The 24,802-nt window shown below is 47.2% G+C and overlaps 1 protein-coding gene across 1 annotated transcript in view; it reads left to right on the forward strand.

Moving 5' to 3' along the window:
- Window positions 1-24,802, forward strand: part of MINDY2 (MINDY lysine 48 deubiquitinase 2) — a 715,083-nt gene that overhangs the window by 132,728 nt on the left and 557,553 nt on the right. The window contains exon 2 of the mRNA XM_078685168.1: window positions 10,703-10,760. Within this exon, the coding sequence (XP_078541294.1) occupies window positions 10,703-10,760 (58 nt within the window). The remainder of the gene's footprint in view (window positions 1-10,702; window positions 10,761-24,802) is intronic.

Genomic DNA, 24,802 nt, shown 5'->3' on the forward strand with positions numbered 1-24,802 from the left:
TTCCACCGTCGACGATGAAAGCTCCGTCGACGAAGACCACTTCTCCATCGACGGTTCCATCGACGACGACTCCGTCGACGATTCAAAAAATGCATATTTCCATGCGCAAGCAGCAAATAACGCCGGAAATTACTACTCCTAGAAGAGTAACGTCCTTACCCCCAACTATGTTGTTTGATGAGGAGTCTGATGACGAGGAGGATGAGAATCCATATGGGGATGCTTACAGTCCCTCGGACTTAAATGTAATATGTCAGGATACGGACACTGAGGAATATTATGAACAACAATTTGTCCAACAAAGCACACCTCCTCCTACTTTAGGACAAGACATGGTGGCCATGCCGTCGTCGCTAATATCGGACTTGCAACTGATGCTGCAGGATTACAGGAGTAGGTTTCCCACTCCGCCAGTTCCACAGCAGGAACGCCCTCCTTCGCCGGTTAGACCTCCGGCTCCGGCAATCATAGTCACGACGTTGGTTCCACGGGCTGTGCAACCGGAACCCAGAGAGGAAGTCCACGAAGAAGTAGATGATGTCTTTTCTGATGATGGTGTCCAGGAGGAACCTGCGCATGATCCCGATCTGGATTATGATGATAGCGGTGCGCATGATCCAGATGTGGCGGGACAGGATACTGCTACCTCTCCGCCTGCTGACATTGGGGGATTCCACAACCTCATGGAGAGGGCATCTGTCAGATTTGGTTTGCCAATAACGACTGTGCAGTCGGACTGCTTCCTATATGATTTTAAAGAACCAATCAAGAGGTCGGTCCGATCTATTCCTTTCATTGAACATGTATGGTCGGAGGGAGTGAAAATTATGCAAAATCCGGCTACAGTCATTCCTGTTCTTCCCAGGCTAGAGAAGAAATACAAAGCTCCGATGGCAGTCCAGCTTGTCTTATGGGGCAACCTAAGCCGGATTCTGTAATCTCTCAAGCAGCGCAGAGCAAATCGAAGAATCCTTCTACGCCCCTTACTACACCTCCGGATAAAGAAGGAAGGCGATTGGACAATGTGGGCAAAAGATTCTCCTCTATGGCCAGTCTCCTTGTCTGTGCTGCTAATGCCCTTGCCATTCTCGGCAGGTATGATCGCCAGATGTGGTGCGATCTGGCCCCGTTTGTGGAACAGCTTCCGGAATCTACAAGGGATGAGGACAAGAAAGTTTTGGTGGAAGGAGAGAGGTCTTCATCGGAAGTGATAGATTGCGCATCCACTGCCTTTCGCGCGCTGGCTGGATCAGCTGTGCTACGGCGTCAGGGCTGGTTGCGGGCGACCTGGTTTCGCCAGGAGGTTCAGAACAAAATCTTGGACCTACCATTCGACGGAGAGATGCTTTTCGGAAAGCATGTGGAAGAGGTCCTTCAGAGCATTAAAAAAGATACGGACACAGCAAAGTCCTTGGGTTCATTGAACTACCGTAAGGTTCCTTTTAGAGGGGCAAGAGGGAGAGGTTTCTCCTCTTACAGAGGTGGCAACCAACAAAGATATTCGTCCCAGTCCTCCCAGTCCTACAAGCCTCAATATTCCAATCAACGTCAGGGCCAGTCGGCGTCTTACTCTCGTCAATCGCAGAGAGGCCGCCAGAATCGTCAAGGACGTGACAATTCCAAGAGGCAATAGCGGCCTCGCGGCTCTTTCTACTGTTCCTCCTCCTCCGATGTCATCAGTGGGGGGCAGGATATCTCTTTGTCTCGACAGCTGTAAACTTATCACATCAGACCAGTGGGTCTTAAATATCATCAAGAGTGGCCATACGTTGGAGTTTCAACATCTACCTCCATCCAGAGCTCCAGGCGCCTGTCAATGAAAACATCTGAGACTGTTACGTTTTGAAGCCCACCAGCTTTTCATCAAGGGGGCAATAGAACCTGTACCTCTCTCGCAGAGGGGGAAAGGGTTTTATTCCAGGTTCTTCCTGGTTTGAAAAACGAAGGAAACTTGGCACCCTATATTAGATCTACGGGAGCTCAACGCCTATCTCATCAAACTATCGTTCAGGATGGTCACTCTTCAAGATATTCTTCGTCTTTTAAATCCAGACAATTACATGGCGACTCTGGATTTGGAGGATGCCTACTTCCATGTGCCGATCCACCCAGCTCACAGGCAATACTTGCGCTTCACAGTAGGCAAGAGCCATTTCCAATTCAAAGTACTTCCTTTTGGCCTAAGGTCTGCTCCGAGGATATTTACGAAGTTGTTGGCCCCAGTGGCTGCTTTCCTCAGGAAACAATCTCTGGAGGTTTTTCCCTACCTGGACGACTGGCTAGTCAAAGCTCCAACTTTCCAGGAAGCTTCCGAGGCTATTACCACCTGCAGTCTAGTGTTCAATGTCCTGGGCCTTCAGCTCAACAAGAACAAATCTGTTCTCCAACCGTCCAGGTCAGCAAAGTTTCTGGGGGCCATTCTGGACACGAAACGTTGCATGGCTTACCCTTCAGTCGATCGTCAAAACAAATTGATGCTCTCGGCTCGCCAATTGCTCAAGAAGTCTATGTCAGTCCGACTCTACAAGTCCCTTCTAGGGTCCATCTCCTCCTGCATACCCTTGATTCCGCATTGCAGGCTGCGAATGCGACCTCTGCAGGAGCAGCTCGACAGACAATGGTACCAAGCAGAGGACTCTTTCGACGACAAGATTTCAATAACACCAGAAATGAGAAAGGCATGCGACTGGTGGGTCGTAAGGAGCAACATAGCCAAGCGCTTGTCTTTCATGCTTCCTCCGTCTCCCATGGTTATCACCACGGACGCCTCGTTAGAAGGCTGGGGAGCGGTCCTCCAAGAATTACAAGTCAGTGGACACTGGGATCCAAGTCCACGCCAGTGCCACATCAACCTGTTGGAGCTCAAAGCCATCCGATTAGCTCTACAGGCTTTTCTGCCGCGAATACAGAATCAATCAGTGCTGGTCCGCACGGACAACACAACGGCCATGCACTAAATCAACAAGCAGGGGGAAACAAGATTCAAACTCTGTCCAAAGAAGCTCAATTGATTTAGGATTGGGCAATCCTTCACAAGATTGCATTGACTGCAGAACACCTGGCGGGTTCGCTCAACATCACTGCGGACGCCCTGAGTCGCCAGAAATCGACCACTCACGAATGGGAGTTGGATCAGGCCATTCTGGAAGAGGTGTTTTCGGTCTGGGAGACCCCGACCGTAGACCTGTTTGCAACTCCGGAGAACACCAAATGCCGGTTCTATGCAAGCAGGGATCACCATCCGGGATCCTTGGGGAACGCGCTTTCGATTGCCTGGTACGGCGCATTCTGTTACGCTTTTTCACCGATACCCCTCTGTGAGAAGTTGGCCTGATGTGCAGTGCTCACTATTCTAGTGATCACTATATATCAGTCCAAACAACCCTTATTGATGATTGGTTGTAAGTCAACCTTATAGACCAGCTATCCTAGTAGCATGGATACGAGCAGTCTAAGGCTAAGACTCTAGAGGGCGTGTTAAGCCAGCTGTTTTACCATCACATTACCCCTTGAACACCCAGTGAAAGGACACCACACAAGTGTTATGAAAATAAACAGTGTATTTATTAGAATCACAACAACCCTGTACTCTTTATGAGGACAGGGTGCTAGGCACACAACAAAACTCTTACGAAAATACTTAAGTTAGCACGGTATACACAAATGCCCGAGGGGCACGAAAAACCATATACTTTAAAAGTGGAATGCGAAATTACTAGCAGGTAAGTACAGTACTAATAGGCTTTGGAATCGCTAGGACTTGACTAGGGAATCGTTAGATTACTTCTAGGAGACCTAGGGGACTCGGGTGCAGAGTGTGCACTCTCACGCGGGATGCGGGACAAAGTCTATGGAAGCTAGTAAAGGCAAAGTTAGTGTTCACGGGCGAACCCGACCTGGTAGGGAGAAAACGACAGTGGATCCTGACCCTTGGATAGTGAGGCTATGCTGGGACACCGAAGTGCCGAAGTTACCTAGCCCAGGGGCTGCAGCTGCATAGGTCTCAAAAGACGTCGGGAATCCTCGTTGCCGGACCAGGAGCCTGGAAGAAAGATGCTGGCAGGCGACCAGTGAAGATTGTTCGAGTTGATCCAAGCCTGGATCTGGAAGAAGGATGACACCTGAAAGCAGAGGGGACCAAGTTCGTGACTACTAGCCAGTAGTCAGTGGGCACCAGGAGGGCACCGGATGGTAGTCACCTCGACTAGGTGAGTGGGCGACGCTGGCTCTGCAGATCTCACGGACCAGGAGGCGTTGTCGGCGACCAGGATGGAGAGGCGAGCTGTCCCACGATGGATGAAGCTGTCGGCGTCGAAGTTACCCAGGAATGGGCAACAAGCCTTGGCAAATTCAAGCCCACGCGGTGGACTCAAAATGGCGTCTTGAGTGGACCAGGAGGGTCCGGGGTGCTCCTCTTCTGGAAGGGAGCAAGGGCCAGCCTGGAGCAACCAGACCAGCGTCGGGCGTCGTTCAGAAGGCCACAAGCCAGCGGGCTAGTAGCCAAACAACGCGGTGAGCAGCAGAAAGCAGAAGGGCCCCACGCCGATCGTGGAGATGCTGGGGGGCTGCTCTTCGGTGCTGGAGCTGCTCAGGGTCGGGGCTTCTCAGACCCCAAAGCACTCACCAGGAAATTACTCGGCGGGCTTGCTGTGCAGAAGTCGTGCAGTCGTGAAGATGGCCGGTCCCTCGAGGTCTCGTCGCACCCACGGTTCTCAGCTTGGCTGTAGAGGTGGGTAGAGGTCAGAGGTGCCAGGGAAGCCGGTTCTCGTCGAGCTGGTCAGTCGGATTCCGGAGGAAGGACGTGCAGCAGACCGCAGTGTTCTTGATGGTGCCTGCGGATGCAGGGTGACTACTCCTTAGCCACAAGGGAGAAATCTTAGGAAGAAGTCTTGAGTTCCTTTCGTAGAAAGTAGTTTCAGGATTCAAAGATGATCTGATTTGGAAGGGGGCCAGTCTCTACCTTTATCTGGGAAAAGGGGGCTGGCACGCGACTAGGTCCTGCCCTATGGGTGGGACCAGGAGGGGGGTGGTTACACCCACTTCCTTGGCGGGCTTTTCCCCAGCACAGGGTCTGGAGTGGCCCTGGAACTGGTTCAAGCCAGCCTATGCACAGTGAGCACCGGGGTGCCACGTGCAGTCACCTTCCTCTGTAGCCCTGCCTACCTACAATACACAAAATCCTGTCTGGGACGGTGCTGGCACCGCCCCTGGCAGGAAACCCTTTGTCCTTATCTCCTGCTCTGGGAGGACTCCCAGCAGCAGGAGGGCAGACTTGTGTCTCGGTGGCAGCATCCATTTTGTGGAGCTGAGGCGCTGTTTGACTTTAACCGGGGTTAGGGGTTACATACATGTCGTGTCCCTCTAGAAGGGTGGAATGCTAACCCCGTCGCCAGAATTGGCGAGGGGTTAGTATTCCAAGTCGTATGACACCTTACTCGACATGTTTTGATAAAGCGATACCAGAGTTGGCATTTAACCGCGAGGATTATAATGCACTTAAGAGTATATGGTATGCGATATCATGGAAACGGCTAAGGGATAGATCCCGAAAGCCGCAGACAGGCTCAGCTCATGCCAGAGCACCACCTCACACGATTCCAAGCACTCTGCCTTCAGGATTGTTAAGGCCTGCCATAGGAGTGACTGATAGGAGATCTGTGTGTCCATTTTAGGGTTAGATATAGGTATACTATATCTAAAGCAAAGGGTGAGTACACCACCTTGCCCCAGCTGTCGTGCAGCCAGTTGTGTCAGTTTAGTTAGTCAGCCCAGGGGTGGCATAATACATGCTTCAGCCCCTGGGAGACTTCTGGGTACACCTCAGCCCTGAGTACAGGGACTTGGAGAGGGCCCAGTGCCAATTCAGTACCTGAGTACAATTTGGATAGAGAGAACAGCTAGGCTGTGGGTCTGATTAGCAGGCCCACAGCCAGGGAAAGTCGTAAACCAGTGCAGCAAAAAGCAAAAATCTGGGTGATCATAGGATTGCAGACCCTACTCTCCTACACCCTCATTCCGAGGATACTCAGGAAGGCCAAAGCGGAGCCGTGCAAAATGATCCTGATTGCACCAGCATGGCCCCAGCAGTTCTGGCACACGGAACTCCTATTACTCTCCCAGGCTCCTCCGATTCCCCTTCAACTCATTCCGTCCCTATTGTCGAGGTCTCCGGGTCAAGTACTCCATCCGGATCCGGGCTCGCTTCACTTAACAGCGTGGCTCCTGAATACAGGGAGTTCCGACATCTGAATCTCCCCAAGGAGTGTCGGGAGGTGTTGTCTCAGGCTCGAGCACCAAGTACTAACAAGACGTATAAGGCAAAGTGGAAGAGGTTCTGCCTATGGTGTCAGAAGCAACGTCTCCATCCGTACACTTCAGCTCCTCCTCAAATTTTACCATACATCCTGTTACTGGCTAAATCTGGATTAGCACATTCTTCTGTGAAAGTGCATCTAGCAGCCATCTCAAGGTTCAGACGGACGTCTTCAGGTCCTTCTCTTTGGTCGGCTAGATTTGTCAAGCAATTTATGAAAGGCCTGTTTCGGATGTACCCCCCAGTCCGTCCTCCACCTCCAATTTGGCAACATAATTTGGTGTTGGCTCAACTAATGAAAGCTCCGTTTGAGCCCATCCACAAGGCGGACCTTCAATACCTTTCATGGAAACTAGCTCTTCTGTTGGCTCTGACATCGGCCAGGAGAGTTAGTGAGCTGCAGGGTCTGTCCATAGTGGAACCTTTTCTTCAGTTCAAGTGGGATGTTCTAATCCTTCGGACTAATCCAAAATTCATCCCTAAGGTTCCATCTGAGTTTCATCTGAACGAACCTTTGGTCTTGAAGTCATTCTTTCCGCGACCTACGACTCCAGCAGAAAGATCCTTGCATTCATTGGACGTTCAAAGATGTTTGAAGTTCTATTTGGAGCGCACAAAATCTTTTAGAAGAACTTTACAACTGTTCGTATCTTACAGTGCTCCACGGAAGGGATTTCTGCTAACCAAGTGCAGCATTTCCCGCTGGATTTCCAGCGCTATTCGATTCTGCCATCAAGCTGCGGGCAAACCACTTGCATCAAGAGTCCGTGCACACTCCACAAGATCGATGGCATCTTCAGTGGCTTTGTTTGCTGGGGTTCCTATCAAAGACATCTGCAGGCAGCGACATGGAGCAGTACACATATCTTCACAAAGCACTACTGCTTAGAGTCTACGGTGAAGGATGATGCTGCTGTTGGACAGGCAGTCCTCAGGAATCTTTTTCAATGAGAGGTGAGCTTTCCCTAACATCCCTCCTTCCTGTATGGCACATTTTATGATTTGTTCCTATGAGGGTACTTATATTGTCATGTCATGTGATGCTGGTAACAAAATGTGATTTTATGGCTTACTGCTAACTACTCTGATACAAAGCATGGGAATCTATGAAAGTTCCAATACTGGGGTAAGAAAACAAGTTACTTACCTGTAACTTTGGTTCCCCAGTATTGGTAACTTTCATAGATTCCCATGTGCCCACCCGCCTCCCCTAGGAAAGCTCAGCCTGTTTTTACAGAGATAGTGGCTGTTGCACAACGGCTACGAAAATCTGAGGCTCTGAGGCTCTCTCAGGAAGGTTCTATGTGGTGAGGCTATTCTGATTGGTTGTTGCGAAACGTTTGGGCTCTTTTACACAAAGAGGGTGATATGCTACAAAATGAGATGAGGCCTAGGCCTGGTTTTCTCTTTTGTGCCTATGGTTATGATATTTTTTATTTACCGAGGCTTCCACTCCGACGACGGGGAATGATACAAAGCATGGGAATCTATGAAAGTTACCAATTCTGGGGAACCAAAGTTACAGGTAAGTAACTTGTTTTCTTTTCATTGAAATCGTATGCAATTATGAACAAACTCTAAAGGGTCCCACTCTGCGTACAGGTTGCACAGAACATGGCTTGTGGCCATGTCGCCTCGTTTGCTTGTTTTGTGGGGAGGGGAGGGGAGGGGTTGACAGTGCCCACTAGATATGACAGCATTTTAAGTATATACTTCTAGCCTATCATACTGTGGAAATGGCCACCGTCCATGAGATTCCTCATGCTCATCAGTGTCCGTGAAATCTTCATTTGCTCAGTATCCACAAGACTCCTCATGCTGAACAACATCCAGGGGACACTTCATGTTGCTCAACATACACCTCATGTTGACCACCATCCGTGGCACACGTCTCGATGATTAACGTGCAAGGGAAACGTTTTAATTATTCATATGGCACTTGTGCCTAAAGAGAGAAGTGAAGATGAGCATTACAGACAGACCGGTAAATAAGGTTGTAATAGCAGAGCGTCTGAAATCAATTAAAGTCCAGTATTGAGGGTCACAAGAGACTGGGCAGCTTCAGGAGCTTGTGATTAACATTCGTTATAGTAGGGGTGCTAGAGAGCCAGTCAGTCAAGATGGCCGCCGTTTAGCGAGGCTCTGACTGCTAACTTCATAATCCTGCAATTATCTCTGTGCCAGAGTGCCATCAGCTGCCTAATTGGCTTGCAGCCCTGCCCAAACACACGAAGAAGCAGAAGATGCCACTAGTTTGGTGAAAAGCGGTCGTGGGAGTGAGGAGATGTGATTCCCCTGGCCTGATTTGCGGCCTAATCCGACTCTTACCCCGCTGTGCCGAGATTCCTGATGGAGGCTAGGCCCGGCGCTGCTACTGTTGTGGGCCTGCACTTTTCCTAGCAAATAATCCTCCCCTCCCCTCTCACGGTGGATTGTCTGTCGGTCCCAAGGTAGGCTGCGGGGTGTGGGGCCGCAGGACTAATGACCCCTGAACCCCTCGCCCGGAAGGGCTCCCACACATTGTATCCCTCCCTGGCCAGGCATGGCCAGCCGCCAGAGAACTTAAATAAACAGGCGGTGGTCGCTTGGGACTTCTCCCCAGGGTGACTATCTGTGTGGCTGTGTGTTTTATTGGGCTCCCGAATACAAAGCTGGCTCCGTAGTTCATAGCCACTTTACACTGCGCTAGGGGCAGCTGAAAATCGCAGATAAAGCGGGCTGGCATCCCTGCATCACAACACCTAAGGCCTGCCATGCCTTAAGAGCGAAGGCACAACCTTGACGATTAGTCTTCCTAGACAAGACATTACTCCCCTGCCGACTTGCACTGAAATAAGGTGGGGAGCTGGGCTGCTGGGTCAGTGCGGATACTGGAGGCTTGCTAGACTTATTGGCTACACCAATGCTTGTTGAGCTTGCTGATCTCTTCCCATACCGATTTCACTTGTTCAACGTCACCCTCCTTAGTCCCCACTATTGTAATGCTCTTCTACTCTATGCTGTTACTTACCCAATACACATTAGCATCACCTTCCAATACCAACTTCTGTGTCTGTTGTATTCGCCACATTACATTTTTATATTTTAGTAATATTTGTGTTGGAGAGTGTTGGGCCTGCTGTGAAACTAATGTATGGCGTATTGAGTGTAAAACATTACGAATACAAAGAAAAAAACGATTGTTACTTATTTTGCCAATAAGCAGCTAGCAATTCATATTTAGTAAGCTGAAGACATTATTCACTCGCAAGAATTGAAAGTTATCCAGTGTGAAATATAAATGTTCATGTGTTTAATCAACTGACCTGAAAAAGATCAGCATGGAAGAAAGTGTGTGTGAGGGGGAGAAGAATAATGTAAGTACATTTTGAATCGGAATAATTGTGATATGTATAGAATATAGTCTTAGCACCTTTTAATGAACAGATAAACTTGAATGTGTGGAAGAAAGATTCATTGTAAAAAAGGAGGAGGGGTTATAGCCAGTGGTGGACTGAAATGGATGTTCTCAGTGGAGCCCCTGACCCGGCTAGCTTGACCCCATTGGGGCACTTTGGTGCTGCCGCAGTTGCTGCACTGCTGGGAGGTAGCAGAGGACTCCCATGTGAACCAGAGTACATTAAGCTTGTTAGGTGGGGTATACTTCATTGGGTATTGGTATTATTCTTATGTTTTTTACTATTTGCTCTTTTTCCATATTATACTTGGGGTTCATGAACTGAGTCTAGTTCCAGAGTGATCATTCTGGAAATGTATTTTTAAGATTGGGTACCCTTATCATTGGCATTAGTTATGCCGACTACAACTGTTGGTTGCAAACTACGGCATTGCTGTCAGGTGACACACACGTAACCTGTTCAACGTCTGGAGTGTTGAAATCTGAATTAACACACTTAAGCATAAAGATCTGAGGTTATTTTAAAAATCTATTAATGCAAGATGAATGCGGACAGGGTCACTTTTGAGATTGAAATTCAGTGAGCATTTCTAATCCTTTCTTTATGAAAAAACAGTATGGAAAAAATGAGCTAATCTGCGTCGAAGTCTTTACTTCTTTCTAGAGTTGAAATCTTGTTATGGATAAGAATATATTTATTAATTGTTTAGTCTGAAATGGTCAGCCTCGCTAATTGGGAGAGTTCAGTCAACACCTGTCTACATCTGTTTCAGGCTTTGTTCTAAGATTAAATATATTGTGCTTTCTTTCAACATCATCCGATTACTCTATTTGACTGTCCCTAAACATTTGTTTTGAAATCAATAAGTTCTATGATTATAGCAGCGATGAGCAACATTTTGCCTAACTGATTTATTGTTCGCAATGTTATTAAGCTGTTGATTCGTATTCTTTTGCTATCAAAAGTTGAAATTTCTTTATTTCCTTTCAAGGTTAAACTTCCACCGATGATGGAAATAATAACTTCAGAACAGCTTATGGAGTATCTAGGTGAGTAGAAGTGTAAGCATTTACCTCTTACTTAAACAGTTTTTTTGTTTACAGAGACATCTTTCTTAAGGGTAAAGTTAGTAATGTGTCATAACATGCAGTTTCAGCTGTTTCGTGTTCTTCTGTGACGACTTAAGCTTGACAAGAAACCATAACGTATGTGCTACCAGCCTGGTAATCAGTATATTTGTGTATGCTTGGTTCCCTAACAGTGCCGAGCTGCCTTCTTTAGTTCTTTTTTTTCCACCATTGAAGTGAGCTCCTTTGAGTTCCCCTGCTTGCCTCTCTACCCTGTTCTTATGTTTTATGCTTCCTAAAGAAAACGAAATCTTCAGCACGTTTACTGTGCTCGAGCTTCTGCTTGGACAAAAAGATTCAGATCAGTTTTGTAAGGCAGAGCCAAAATGGCTGCATTTAATACACAGCTGTGGGACATTTTATTCTCTCGCTCTGAGCCTATTTTTGTTTCTTCATGGGCTGCATTAGTACTGGCAGTATAGCCCTCCCGGCCATTTGGATTGAGGAAAGATTATTGGTGCCAAGGACCTCGTAACAAACTCCACCCACAACCCCAACCTGTGCCTTCTGCCTATTTACCTGCAAAATGTTGCCAACTCCGTCCACATGCTGCTACTTGCAGCCCAGTGCTGAGCATTTTGAGCATTTACCCCATGCTAGCTGCTTTACTACTCTTTGGTTCAGCTACATTCTAGACCTGATACCTGGTTCGATCACTGCAGCTAGACTGCGGGGGAGGGGGAATAGTGTGTGCCAGGGATGAGTTTGGCAGAGTGTGTGTGTGTGTGTTTGAGTGAATGTCCGATTCTGTGTCTGACTTTCTGATCGATACTTATAACCACAGATTCCTCACCTTTTGAATATCGCCTAGGTGCATACTAGATCAGGGAGGCGTCAAAGTAGTGATCCTGCGTGCCAAAAGATGGCACCACGTGGGTCTGTGTTGGCCCAATACTACCTGGGAAGTGACAGAGCAGAGCTGCATAGAAGCTCCACTCCTGGGTGGTGACATTAGTTCCTTTCTTTCCACTCTTTCTGGTTTGGATCCGGAGCCCCCCCTCCCAAATTTTATCAGTCTTCCGACAACCTTTAAATGTTTCTGCATTGTGCTGAAAAAGCTAAGTTCCCTCCAGAAACTACAGGCTTTAAACCGTGATGTGGCTACAGGAAGCAGATATTTCTTTCAAGAACTCGCACAAAGTACATCTGTATTCTAGTAACAACTTGAAGTCATGTGCTAGTGCGCCCAAAAGCATCCAAAGGCGATCCGGAAGGTGAAGTTCTTAATCATCGAACACAAGAAGAGGTTGCAGCCAAAGCTCAAGTCCATCACTATATCGTGGTTCAGTCTCCGTCCTGGTTATGAAATCGGTCCCATGGATAGTCCATTTCTTCCACAAAGGCCCCAGGTAAGTCCAAGTATAAACAGAAACTTAAAAAGACTGTATGGAACTTGACTCAGTTTGGTTGCTTAAGTTGTAAAGAGAAGGCATGAGGAGGAACATTACACCCGTTTAACCTCCCTGGCTTCTGATCCACTTCCTCAGTTGATCCCGATTTACCCCAGGCAATGGTTGACTCTTCCGGGAGGCATGCTGCTAATTTTTGGTGTAATACCAGCCCCTTCTTGGGGGTGTTCTGTTGGTTCTAAGGAGCGACAGATATCTCCATTTACTTTACTCTCAGTGGGTCATCTCCTGATGCCACCTGCCCACCCTAGGACTCTGTTCTCAGTCTGTTCCAGTTCAGTTACTGTCTTCGACTCTAGCTCCAAGATCTACGCCAGTTCCTGTTGCACCAACCCCGTTGGCTGATCCAGCACTGATACATATGTCAGATCCCAAACCGACCTTGGTCTGAGCCCAACCAATGTCTCTCTACGAGATTACAAAAGCTCCACTGGTTTTCATGTAGTGTGATTCTAGCCTAAAGCCTGTACTGCTATCCAGCTACCCGCAGTGGCTCCATTCTGTTTTTGACTCTGACTTACCCTATGTAGGATTCAGGTAGGGACTCTCAGGATACTGATAATGAAGAGGCAGGAGATGCTCTGCTCCCTTCTCTTATAATGATAATGCATTTCATCTAGATGTACAAAATGCCAACAGAGCTTAACTCGCCACATGGGCTACCAACGAAAGAAAGTGCTTTGTTTGCATAGGTGGTGAGGATGGCAGCTGAGATGCTAGAACAGCAGCTGCCCTCCATTGACTCAAAGTCAAATGTTCTCACAAAGATTGTTCAGCCAGTGCCTATGACCTCTGTCCATTATTGCCTTTTAATGAGGCCCTTACCAACATGTGACTGTCTACATGGTAAAAACACTGTTCGTACACACCAGTCAGCGGACCAATAGCCTGGTGGCATAGACCAGCTACTAGTTATGACTCTGTAACGGTAGCGGTAGGAATGGGCAAGAGACGGGTCTTTGTTAGAGGTTGATTTATTTTAGACAAGAGGTAATCAGTACATGTGGGGCGGGAGGACACTCTCCGTGGTGAACGGCTCCGGTCTGTCCGCTTTCTCCTCCTCGGGACGTCTTTGTCTTTTACTGGTCTTGCGGGGCTTCTCCGGAATCTCGTCTCCTTTGGCTCCTTGATGCCAGCTCAAGCTCGAGGCGGGGAGAAAAGGGGAGACAAGGATCAGTACAAATGTCCTCGACTGTCAGTGTAGGGGAAAGGAGTGAGGGACACACCACTAGTGAATAATCCGGCGTCGAGGGTGAGAAAGGGTAGGTCGGTGTAGGGACGGGGACACCGGTTACACAACCCAGGGTAGCTGTCACGTCACGGACCCTCCCTTGCGTCCCACCCAACCCGCTATGCGATCACGTACCTCACGTGGCCACACGCTTCCTCCTAGCGTGCGGCTGGGCGGCTCGTGTTGTCGTTGGCCTCCTGGCTCTCATAGCAGGGACAGCTCCTCTCTCTCGGTCCTGCTTCCCGCGGATGGTAGTTCGGTCAGCTCTTCGGTTCTCTCAGCTCCCGCTCCTCCGACTTCCTCCTGTAAAACGCCACTCTCCTCCTCCTCTCCACGAAACACACCTCCTCCAGTGAACAAGCACACCTGGTCCTGCCTCACCTCGTCTTTTGACGGGACATCGGACTCCGCCCACTCTCCAGCCCTTGACCAGTTAAAGGAGCCGCACTCCTCGTCCTCTTCGGTTATCGCCCACGGCACGTCGTGCCGCCACCATTCCTGCTGCTGTTCGTGTGGTTGCAGAGACAAGAGGGAGGTATCATGGGAGGAATCCCGGATTAGGGTTCTGGGATTCTTAGATCGTTGGGGCAACGGGCTCCCCTTGTTACAGACTCTTATTTATTTGACTAAACACCATACACGAGAGCCTCATTATGCAGATTATCCCTTACTCTTTACTGACTAATCCCACACAGAAGGAATCTAAACTGATTGACACATTTGGAAAGAGAATGTTTTCATCTGTGAATCTCGCCCGAATTTCCCTAAATGACATATGCTTGCTAGGCAGATACACACATGTTGTTCGCAACATGGCCACCAAACTCTTGCCAGTGGACCCTTAAGGTTTCAGAACTGCTTTAAGCAAAAACAGTACTTGACAAACATGATGCAACAAATCTTTTGGTTTATGCCGGTTAGGACACTACAGATTGCTTTTGCAGTGCTGTTGATACCATATTGGAGGAGGTCTACTGTATTTTCAGGCGATATATTGATGTCTGCAATAGACCTGCCTTTTAACGGGCCCAGGCTTTTTTGGGAAAAGACCCACTCGGGCTCAGCTCTTTAAATCTCTGTGAGGCAATCAACACACTATTCTCAGGACTCTTTACACCTATGAAACAGTTTCCCCATCAGTCTGTTAGCTCTCAAAAGATGCTGTTGAGCGGTAACCGGACGCAAAGAAAATCTATTTTCTGGAAATGATCCTGATGTTAAGGAGTCAGTCGTGAGTTTCATTGAGGATGGTTTTGAGGCTTCCTGGTCTTTTGCCTCTTGTATCCTCCTTGTGCCAAATGGCATATAAAGGCACTCAAGTAGAACCTCAGTTCGCAGTGAGCCCAGCATCAACGCCAATTCTCCAACATCTTACTGATTTTCCAGGAGATGTCTTGGGATTTACAGTGGTGGTTAACTGTGACCGATCACTTTCCTTCCCCGACCTGAAGCTCATGGTGGTGGCAAATGCATTTTTGCTGGGGGGGGGGGTTCCTAAGGTATTTGTGTTAATCAAAGGCCTCTACTCTCCTGTGGAAAGCTGGCTCCAAAACCACTTCCTGAAGTTACAGGCGATCCGGTTAATCCCAAAAACGTTCCTACCATCCATTAATGGAAGAATGGTACAGGTTGTCGCACAGAGTACTACGACCTGGTGGTACTACAACAAGCACAGAGGAGTGCGGTCCTAGGCCTTGTGCCAAGAGGCTTTATATCTCTGGTAGTAGCTGGACTAACAAAATGTTCTTCCTGATCGCCAACCAACAAGCAGGTTCCTTGAGTGGCAGAGCAGACAAATTGAGTAGGTGTTGTCTGGCGGACCACAAGTGGTGTCCCTATCCTGAGGTGCCTTCAGTCATTGGGAGGAGCCCTGGTGTGATCTATTCAACATGCCAAGAAGGTGCAGTGTTGGCAGTTTTGCACACTGCAGTTTCTTCCAAGGCTTTTGCTAGGGAATGTATTCAACCTGGACTGGATCACAGGACCTATTCACTCATTCCCACAGCTTCTGTCTTGAGTAGTCAAGAAGATTAGGAAATACAAGACCTAAGTGATCTTGATTGTCCTAGACTGGGCAAGGAGAGTGTGGTACCTGGAGTTTTGAATCTGAACATCTACCCTTCAGACTTCCACCTCAGAAGCATCTCCTGACTAAGTAACAGGACCTCGGTCTGCATCTGAGTCTTCAAAAATTGCTCCCATGCAGGGCTTTTCAGGTGTGACAGTAAAAGGTTACTTTTCTGTTTGCCAGAACAGCCGTCTTTGTTCAAATCCGTGGTTGTGATGTGTTTTACAAAAGGTTCAAAATATGCTTTGCCCCAAGCTTTTTTTGATGATTTAGTGGGACCGCACCCAGTCCTGGCTGTCTTGAAATGCATGTCTTTCAAGCCTGTGTACATTTGCTCTTTCAGACTATTCACAAAAAAACGTTTTATTCCTTGTTGCCATTATGTCAGTGCGCCCTATTAGCGAATTGAAGGTGCTGTCTGCTCCACGTCCTATATGCGTGCATATGTGTATATGTATGTGTTTATATGTGTATATGTTTGTGTTTATATGTTTGTATGTGTTTGTGTGTGTATGTATGTGTGTGTTTTTGCGTGTATATCTATATATATCGTGGCGTGCTGCAGGTGATGGTTTCTGCCGGTCGCACGCAGAATGGAAACACTGCAGTATAACACTTGACTGCTTTGACTGAAATCAAACCACTTGAACATTAGTGCAGATATCAAGTATCTACGTACAACAAGGCTTGAATATGAGGACTTCCATTGTTTACAACTATACGAATAATGCTGCACTATGGGAGTTGATGTTCCTAAGAGCTAAGTCAGGTGATTATAATCTTTTAAAAAAAAGCAAGCCCAGGCGCACGTTGGTGTCTTCTTCCACCTGTGAGCAGTGCACGGCATACAGCCGAAACGTCAGGGAAAGGGAAGCAGGCGCTGCTGGACCGCGTGGCAACCCCAGCCTCACATTTGCATGGCAAGTGTTTTGTGGGTTGCTCGTGCCTATTTCTTTGAGGCCGCCTTGAAGGGTCTGGGGCTCCGGAAACGAGAGACTTTGTTTTGTATATGAATTGAGGAGCCTGACTCACACGCACCCGACCTACGGAGGATATGCTAATTAGCAAAAAAAAACGGAATGCGTGTGGAAGGGATTCTAGCAGGATGATTCCTGTCATGATTGTGCTGAGGGTGATGGTTTCTGCCGGTCGCACGCAGAATGGAAACACTGCGGTATAACACTTGACTGCTTTGACTGAAATCAAACCACTTGAACATCTATATTCTTCCGGAGACAGAATCACTTCCGACGGTAGGGTCTATATTCTGAAGAACAGTCTATGATTTTCGACTGATCAATGTTTTTTTTAAAGAACTCCTTCTTTTCTACCCAAATTGATTTTGGGTTTTCATATAAATCGTACGTTGTTTTCAACATTCTTTCTGGATCATTCATCTCTGGCAGAAAGATCACTTCACACCTTAGCCCTGGATGTTAAATGGGCGCTGAAATGTTACTTATGTAAGCCAAAGTCTATTAGACCGTCCACATAGTTATATGTAAGTTATTGTTCAGTCAGCGCAAGATTGGCTTCTCAAAAACAGACTATTACTAAAAACATTATTTCTTGCATAATCACTTGATATCAAAATGCTAACAATAAGCATGTGGCTGGCTCACTTTAAATGTGGAAAATCTGATACTGCTGCTCTAATAAAGAATGTGTTGATTCCAGATATTTGGAAAACAGCAACTTGTGGATTGATTATTCTTTTGCCAAGCACCAGTGCATAGTCTCTGACTCCAGAACATATATTCTGGTATTTCAATCTTCTTTTAAAAATGGTCTTGTATGGCAGGGTTGTCAGCCAAATGTATACTATTATCAATTAGACTAGTTTGATTTATCTTGCGTCTTATATCCATGCTTTCATAGTAAAAATAAATGTTTTAAATGATGTTGTGGGGGGACCCTGCATGTGCATAGATATACTTTTTATGGATTCAGAGAAGGTGCCAAACTTTCATCTGCAGGAATACAATCTCTAATATATTTTTCTAGATTACTGTCGCACAGAACCTTTAGGGGGACTGCTGTTCTTTCTGTCTTCCTGATAGTAATTCACTGTAAAAGGTTTAGAAGTAAAACCTCAGACTCTGTGATAACAACATGAATTCCCTCTTTCTTGCTCTCGGAGCACTGTTGGTGAATATTAATAATATGTGTAGCTCACATTTCTGCTTTACTATCCTAATCTTTGTTTTTATCTGAAATTCAATTAATGTGCTGAAACACTTCCAAAGACAAATGGCTACTTTACTCCTATTTAAATCTTACATTTACAGTAATTTGAAAGAGTATCCACTGCTCTTGAGCTGCTTTCATGAAATTGGGAGGTCGTCAATCTTAATTGGCCTTGTAACTGCAATGAAAACATTGCTCTGGACAGACAGACAGGAAGTTCTTCGGATGCAAGTTCTTCGGCCCAGCCCCTTGGTGCATTCAGCCAGTCTCCGGTGACTGTGTTTGCTCTCTAATAATAACTTTGGCCAATACACCAGGAGATGCTTTGAGATCGAAGGGGAGGAACCGAATGTTAAACATGTAATGTTATTGGGTGTCTTATAGAGCGCTCAGCTACTCGGACAGAGTGTCCCGGCGCTATACAGATCAGCCGAGAGGCATCCAGGGAGACACATGCAAACTATTGTCCGAATAACCAGGTCTTAAGCCCCTTCCTGAAAGACAACAGGTTGTCAAGTTTCCTGAGGGCCAAAGGAAGGTTATTCCAGAGTTTAGGGGCCAGCTGTCTATAAGAACGACCTCCAATGCGTGCTCGTTTGGTTACAATCACGATGGCCAGTGCCTGCGAGGCTGATCGGAGAGATCTGGAAGGAAAATCGAATCGAACTCTTTTCCTTAGATACTCGGCACCAATGCCGTGTAGAGATTTGAAGGCCAAGATCAGAGTTTTAAAATGAATACGTTTCTGCACCGGCAGCCAATGGAGTGAGTTTAGTAGAACCGAAGTATGGGCTGTACGGCTAAGGCCATAAATGGCCCGTGCCGCCGCATTCTGTACTGATTGAAGGCGGGTGAGAAGGTATTCCGGAAAGCCCAGGTATAGAACGTTGGCGTAATCCAACCTGGAGCCAATCAGAGCCTGAACCGTTATCCTCCTGTGGCTGAGGGAAAGAAAGGAAATACATTTCCTGAGAGTTCGTAGCAGACCAAAACACTGGCCGACTACATTAAGAATCTAGGGTTTGAGGGTTAAGCCGTTATCAATTTTCACGCCTAGATTCTTAGCCAGAGGTGCTGCAGAGGCAGGGGGGTACATATTTGAAGGCCACCAGGATTTCCAAAGAGCGTCAGGAGGGCAACGGAAAAAAAGGATCTCAGATTTGTCCGAGTTGCATCTCAGCTGATTAACTTGAAACCAAGAAAAGACGGCCTCAAGACAGCTCCTAATGGAATCGCCTACGAAATCGATGTTCTTATCGCAGGTGAGCAGGAGCCGAGTGTCGTCAGCATAAGACACAATCCGGGCGCCGAAGGATTCAACCAAATCGGCCAAAGGAGATAAATAAATATTGAAGAGAGTGGGGCTCAGCACCGACCCCTGAGGCACTCCCACGTTCAAAGGGGGTATGGTGGCAGTGAACGGGGGGGCCCATATCGATTGATGGCGATCCGAAAGGAAGGACACAAGCCAATTGAATACCGTCCCTCTCAGTCCAATCTCCTGGAGTCTTGCAAGAAGACGCCCGTGAGGGACGGTATCAAAGGCCGCCGATAAGTCAAGTAGGACCAGCATTGCCTTCCCTCCATTGTCCAGAACATCCTTAATTGACTCTGTGACTTCCAGCAGTGCAGTTTCGGTGCTCAGATTGGAACGAAAACCCGATTGAGTGCAATGAAGAATGTCATGGGTTTCGAGGTAGCTCGAGAGTGTGGAGTGAACATGCTTTTCCACAATTTTAGCAAAAGCGGGAAGTAGCGAGATCGGTCGGTAATTAGAATGATCTAGGGGGTCCAAATTAGGCTTTTTTAATAGAGGAAGGATGTGAGCCCTTTTCCATGCACTAGGAACTGTGCCCGTTTCAAGAGAGGCATTGAGAAGAGGATTAATAATGGGGTTTATCACATGCGCCAGCTTGGCCAAGATCTTCGCTGGACAGGGATCCGATGGAGAACCTGACTTTAATTTGAGCAATAGATCCAGTGGTGATTGAGGGGATAAAGGAGGGAAAAAAGAGAGCATATGACTCTCCGGGCAGGAGCCAATAAGGGAAGAATCCAGGCTAGGTTCGCATCTAGGGGCAGCAGGAGAAAAGGATGCCTGAATGTTCAAGATCTTAGTAGCGAAAAAACTGGCAAGTTGGTTAACCCATGACTCAGTGGGAGAGAATTTAACGGATAAGGAAATAGGGGAGGTGAATTCCCTGACTATATTAAAATTTTCTTTACTGGTGTTTGCAGCTATTTCTAATCTTTTGGAAAAATGCAACTTTTTCTCTACAACAATTGCAGTATGGTATCGCAGTATGGTAGCCTTTGATAAGGGCCCTATATGTCTCTTTAAGTGAGGGGTCATAATTTTTTCGCCAAGCTCTTTCGGCTTTCTTGCAGCACCTTCTGGTCTCATGAAGCACCGAGGTGAACCATGGAGCCGACGCCCGCTGATCGCTGAAGGGGGGGGCTAACTCATCGAGGTGCTGCGTGAGCCAGGCCTGGAAGAGAGCTAGGTCACTCACTAGCTCTCCCGTAAATTGGCAGGGGTGGGACACTAAGGACTGCTCCAACATGCCAGCCGTGAGACGGTGATAAGGGCGGGAAGATGCGGACTGAAAACCAGCACCCCCGCTGGCTGCTTTGGATATGCCCAAAATATCAAATTTTAATAGGAAGTGATCTGTCCAGATCAGGGGCAGGGGAGGGGAAGACATGATGGGCAGAGAAGAAAAGATCCGATCAAGGGTGTGGCCTTTGTTATGGGTGGCCGCGGAGATATAAGGTGACAAACTAAATGCGCTAGTGACATCCTCAAGTTTCACAGTATCAGCTGAGCAAGTATCATCCATATGTATATTGAAGTCCCCAAGTAGTAGACAGTGCTTATATTTCATAGTTAGTGGGGCCAAAGCTGAATGCAAATCATCGCAAAAAGAGCCTAAATGGCCAGGTGGTCTATAGAGCAATAGCCCGGCACACGCGTGATGGGGAGAGAGAGACAAACAGAAACCCAGTGATTCCGCCCCCAAAATGTCCTCCGTAACCACCACCGAGCATGTGTAGCGCCTGTCCACCTCCATGGCAACTCCCCCACCTCTGCCCAGCACTCAATCTTTTCTCACCATGAAATAGTTTGGAGGAAGAGCCATAGAAATATCAGGGCTGGAAGAGTCGCCTAACCAGGTCTCTGTCGAAAATAAGCATGTTGGCTTGTGCTCCATGAGCAGATTGAACACATCTAACGCATGTTTGCCCAGAGATCGAGTATTTAATAACATGCAGGAAAAGTTGTTTTGACGTTTTTCTCTAAGCGACACCCGAGCGGGAGAGCCCGAAGCACATGCAATATTCTTACAGCATGAGGGGATCTGAGTTGTCCATCCACAACATGCATACCTTAGGGCCTCCGAAAAACTAATCGGGAGCAAGGGACAATGGCGATCAGCATCCCCCCTTAAAGTAAGTAATTGCTTGGAGTCATAGTTAATCAAGTTAGGTGGCCCTACTACTTGGAATCCACTAGTAGGGCCTAGCCCGGCCACCTCCGGGATGCGGACGGCGCAGACGGGCTTACCTGAGGCGCACCTTCGGCGCACAATAGGCGCGCCTGCTGCACTCGTCCGCTGCACGTCCTCGGGGGCATTCTAGATAAATGGAGAGGAACGTAGGTCACGGGACGCTAAACACTAGCGTGCTGACCTGCTTCCCCCCAAAGATGGTGGCCGCGCTGCACCGGAGCGTGAGACTGCAGCCCGAGTCAGGTAAGGCTGTAGAACGCTCCCAGTGACATCCGCGCTTAAGGCAAAATGAGGCAGTAGCTTAGATACACACTGTCCCCAAAAAGAATAAAAACAAACAGTAGTATTCAATCACACTGCAGGATTTTAAAAGGATAAAAATACAGGATTCACGTTTTTAAACAAAATAGCATGCGTGTTCCCGGCTGTGCCTCAGGAACATATCTAACGCGGCGAGGGGCGCCCGACCTTTTGAGCCCACGGGACGCTAAACACTAGCGCGCTGACCTGCTTCCCCCCCAAAGATGGCGGCCGCGCTGCACCGGAGCGTGAGACTGCAGCCCGAGTCAGGTAAGGCTGTAGAACGCTCCCAGTGACATCCGCGCTTAAGGCAAAATGAGGTACACCTTTTGCTTGATCTAGGAAAATGTTTCAGAGAGCTAGCAGTACTAATGAAATTTTGATCGGTATGGATGAGCACAGGAAAATGGAGAATGTTAACAATTCACCAGATTTGCCCTCAGTTGATAAGACACTGGGTGTGCTCCATAGAGCCGTTAGATGTGTTCTCCAGAACACATCCCTATTGCTATGTTAAATGCGGAATCTCCAATGTTAGAGGTGGACAGTGAAAATGAGTACTATAAATTCTTACATTATGGTCCTAAGTGAACTTACCTACTTTTACCAAATGTCTGGTAGTTGTGGCAACCCATTTCAGATACATGAAAATCTACCATCTTATAACTCAATGCTGAACTTCTCAATAATGATAACAACTGTATTTTCTTACATCACCTCACAATCCACTTCTGCTGTCTACATATGTACTCAAGAGTATTCGAGCGCTCAGACGAAAGCCCATTCCAGACAAATTTTTTATTTCCTCCATGGTAATTAATAAAACTATTCAAATTGATGGGCCCTGTCATTGGGTAAGTGGGCACCTTGGAGTATAAATTATTTGTGACAAATACAGCAACCAGAAGAGTGCACGAAATGTATCTGTGTTCCTTTAAGCTTTATTCTCTATTCCATAAGAATGTTTACCTTTTTCCAAAGTTGGTTTTGAATTTTTATTTAAATTCATTGATTTTCTTTCATATTTATTTCTGACTGCTTCTTCTGCAGCAGAAGTACCTTGACAGTTGAACCAAGCCTTATTTAATTCTAAGAAATCTTCTGCTAAGCGAGTATTCTCAGTCATTACTACATCCTCTCAGAAGGCCCACAGACCACTGGCGAACACCCTGTTTCTTCCTCTGAAATGTCCAAGTTTGTGAGATTTGCAGAGTGGCTACTTGGGCAGCTCTGCATAATTATATCAGACATTAGTCTAGACTCTTACTCTGTTGCAGATACTCACATAGCCAGTCCTCACTGTATAATTTATTTCCATAACATACTCCTTACCTTTATTTTTTTCTAGAATTCCCAATTAATTTAATTTTTTAAATGTCTTTAATTTTCTGTTAAACATGTGCAAACTTACTTTCTCCTAACATGCAAAACTTTATTGTTGGAAATTACCATAATTTGTGTGGTATTCTCCAGATCTTTGCCTTCACTGTTTTTGTTGGCCGTAGAAATCTGTGCACTTTAACCCTGTTAACCAGGGCTAAAATGATGTGATCCACCTTTAAACATGATGAAATTGGCATACCCCTGATTAACATACTTACCTTAACTATATGTCCCTAGTATACCTCCCGCTTACCTGGACGGATCACCATCTTATTCATATCTCCATAGGGATACCAGCTGGCCCCAGGCCTAAGCCTCTTCCCCCCCCCCCTCTTGAGACGTCCCTGGCACAAACTTGATGGTGCCCTATTTGAATCCAGGCTCAAACTTTCACGGCCGAAATGGTCTAGCAATCTGGAGGAGGCTGATAAAGCCTATAGGAAATGGATCACTGATGCACTGGACCATTTTATTCCCAAGAAATTGTCAAGGCCCTATCGCGACCAGGCACACCCGTGGTATTCGGAGGAACTGGCTATTGGGGAAAAAACAATGTAAAATTCTCGAGCACAAATTGAGACGCTCATATGAACCCATAACAAAAGCCAGCTATAGATCTGCCACCAAATTGTATCACAAGCAGATAAAAAAGGCTAAAGCCATCTACTACACCAACTTGATTAATTCGAGTACCAATCGTTCGAAAACCATCCTTTCCTTGATAAAGGATTTGTCCAAAGCTCCTGAGGCCACTGAAAGCGCAATAGGATCCAATACACAATGCGAAGAGCTAGCTTGCTTTTTCGTAGGAAAGGGTAAAGATATTTACAACACCTTAAATTCTAATGCCTCGACTATGCCCCTCCCTGAAGCCACAGTCCCAACCGCCTTATCTCACTCCCTTCTAACTTTCCCCCCTCTATCCCTGGCTGAGCTGGTGCTTCTTGCCGCTAAAGTGAAGTCTGGCTCTCCAGATGACCCGGTCAAACCCGAGATGTTCCGACTTCATCGCGACTCCATTTTGCAGGAGGGTCGCGAGCTGATTAATCAATCTCTCCAATTAGCTACGGTTCCCAGCTCCTGGAAGCAGGCCAAGGTGGTCCCTTTGCTAAAAAAATCCACTCTGGACTCCTTAAGGCCAGATAGTTTCAGGCCTATCTCCTTGCTGCTGTATTTGGCCAAGGTCACGGAATCTTATGTGAATGCTGCCCTGACCAGGTACTTGGAAACAAATGATATTCTGGCCGAGTCTCAAAATGGCTTCAGAGCCAATCACAGTACAGAGTCAGCCCTCCTGGCAGTTACCGAACAGCTGAGGGTGGCACAAGATCTGGGCAACACTTCTGCCCTTATTCTGCTGGATTTGAGTGCGGCCTTCGACACGGTCTCCCACGGGATCCTGCTCAAACGTCTTGGGGAGATCGGGGGCGGCGCCCTGGACTGGTTCGTGTCATTTCTATCTGACCGATCCTTCCAGGTGCATGCCGCTCCGTACTCGTCCAGCAGATACCCTCTCAGCTGTGGGGTCCCTCAAGGTTCAGCTCTCCGCCCCACGTTGTTTAATGTGTATGTCAGACCCCTTGCCATACTAGCAAGAGAACGGGATATCAAATTACCTTCTTATGCTGACGACACCTTCTCTAACAACGCTGAGTCTGACCAAGCTAAATTTGGTGAAGATCTTATGGCCATCGCCAATTGGCTATCTGATAACTGCCTACAACTTAATGCTTCCAAATCAGAGGTGCTCATAGTTGGTCGGAACCCAGAGAAGTGGGCTGAGCACTGGTGGCCCTCCACACTGGGCCGGTCCCCGACCCCGAAGCAGGAAGTAAAAAATCTAGGAGTCTTGCTGGACAATGACCTGGCTTTGGACT

This window comes from Lissotriton helveticus, chromosome 3_2 (genome assembly GCF_964261635.1).
Source record: "Lissotriton helveticus chromosome 3_2, aLisHel1.1, whole genome shotgun sequence".
Taxonomy (NCBI): Eukaryota; Metazoa; Chordata; class Amphibia; order Caudata; family Salamandridae; genus Lissotriton; species Lissotriton helveticus.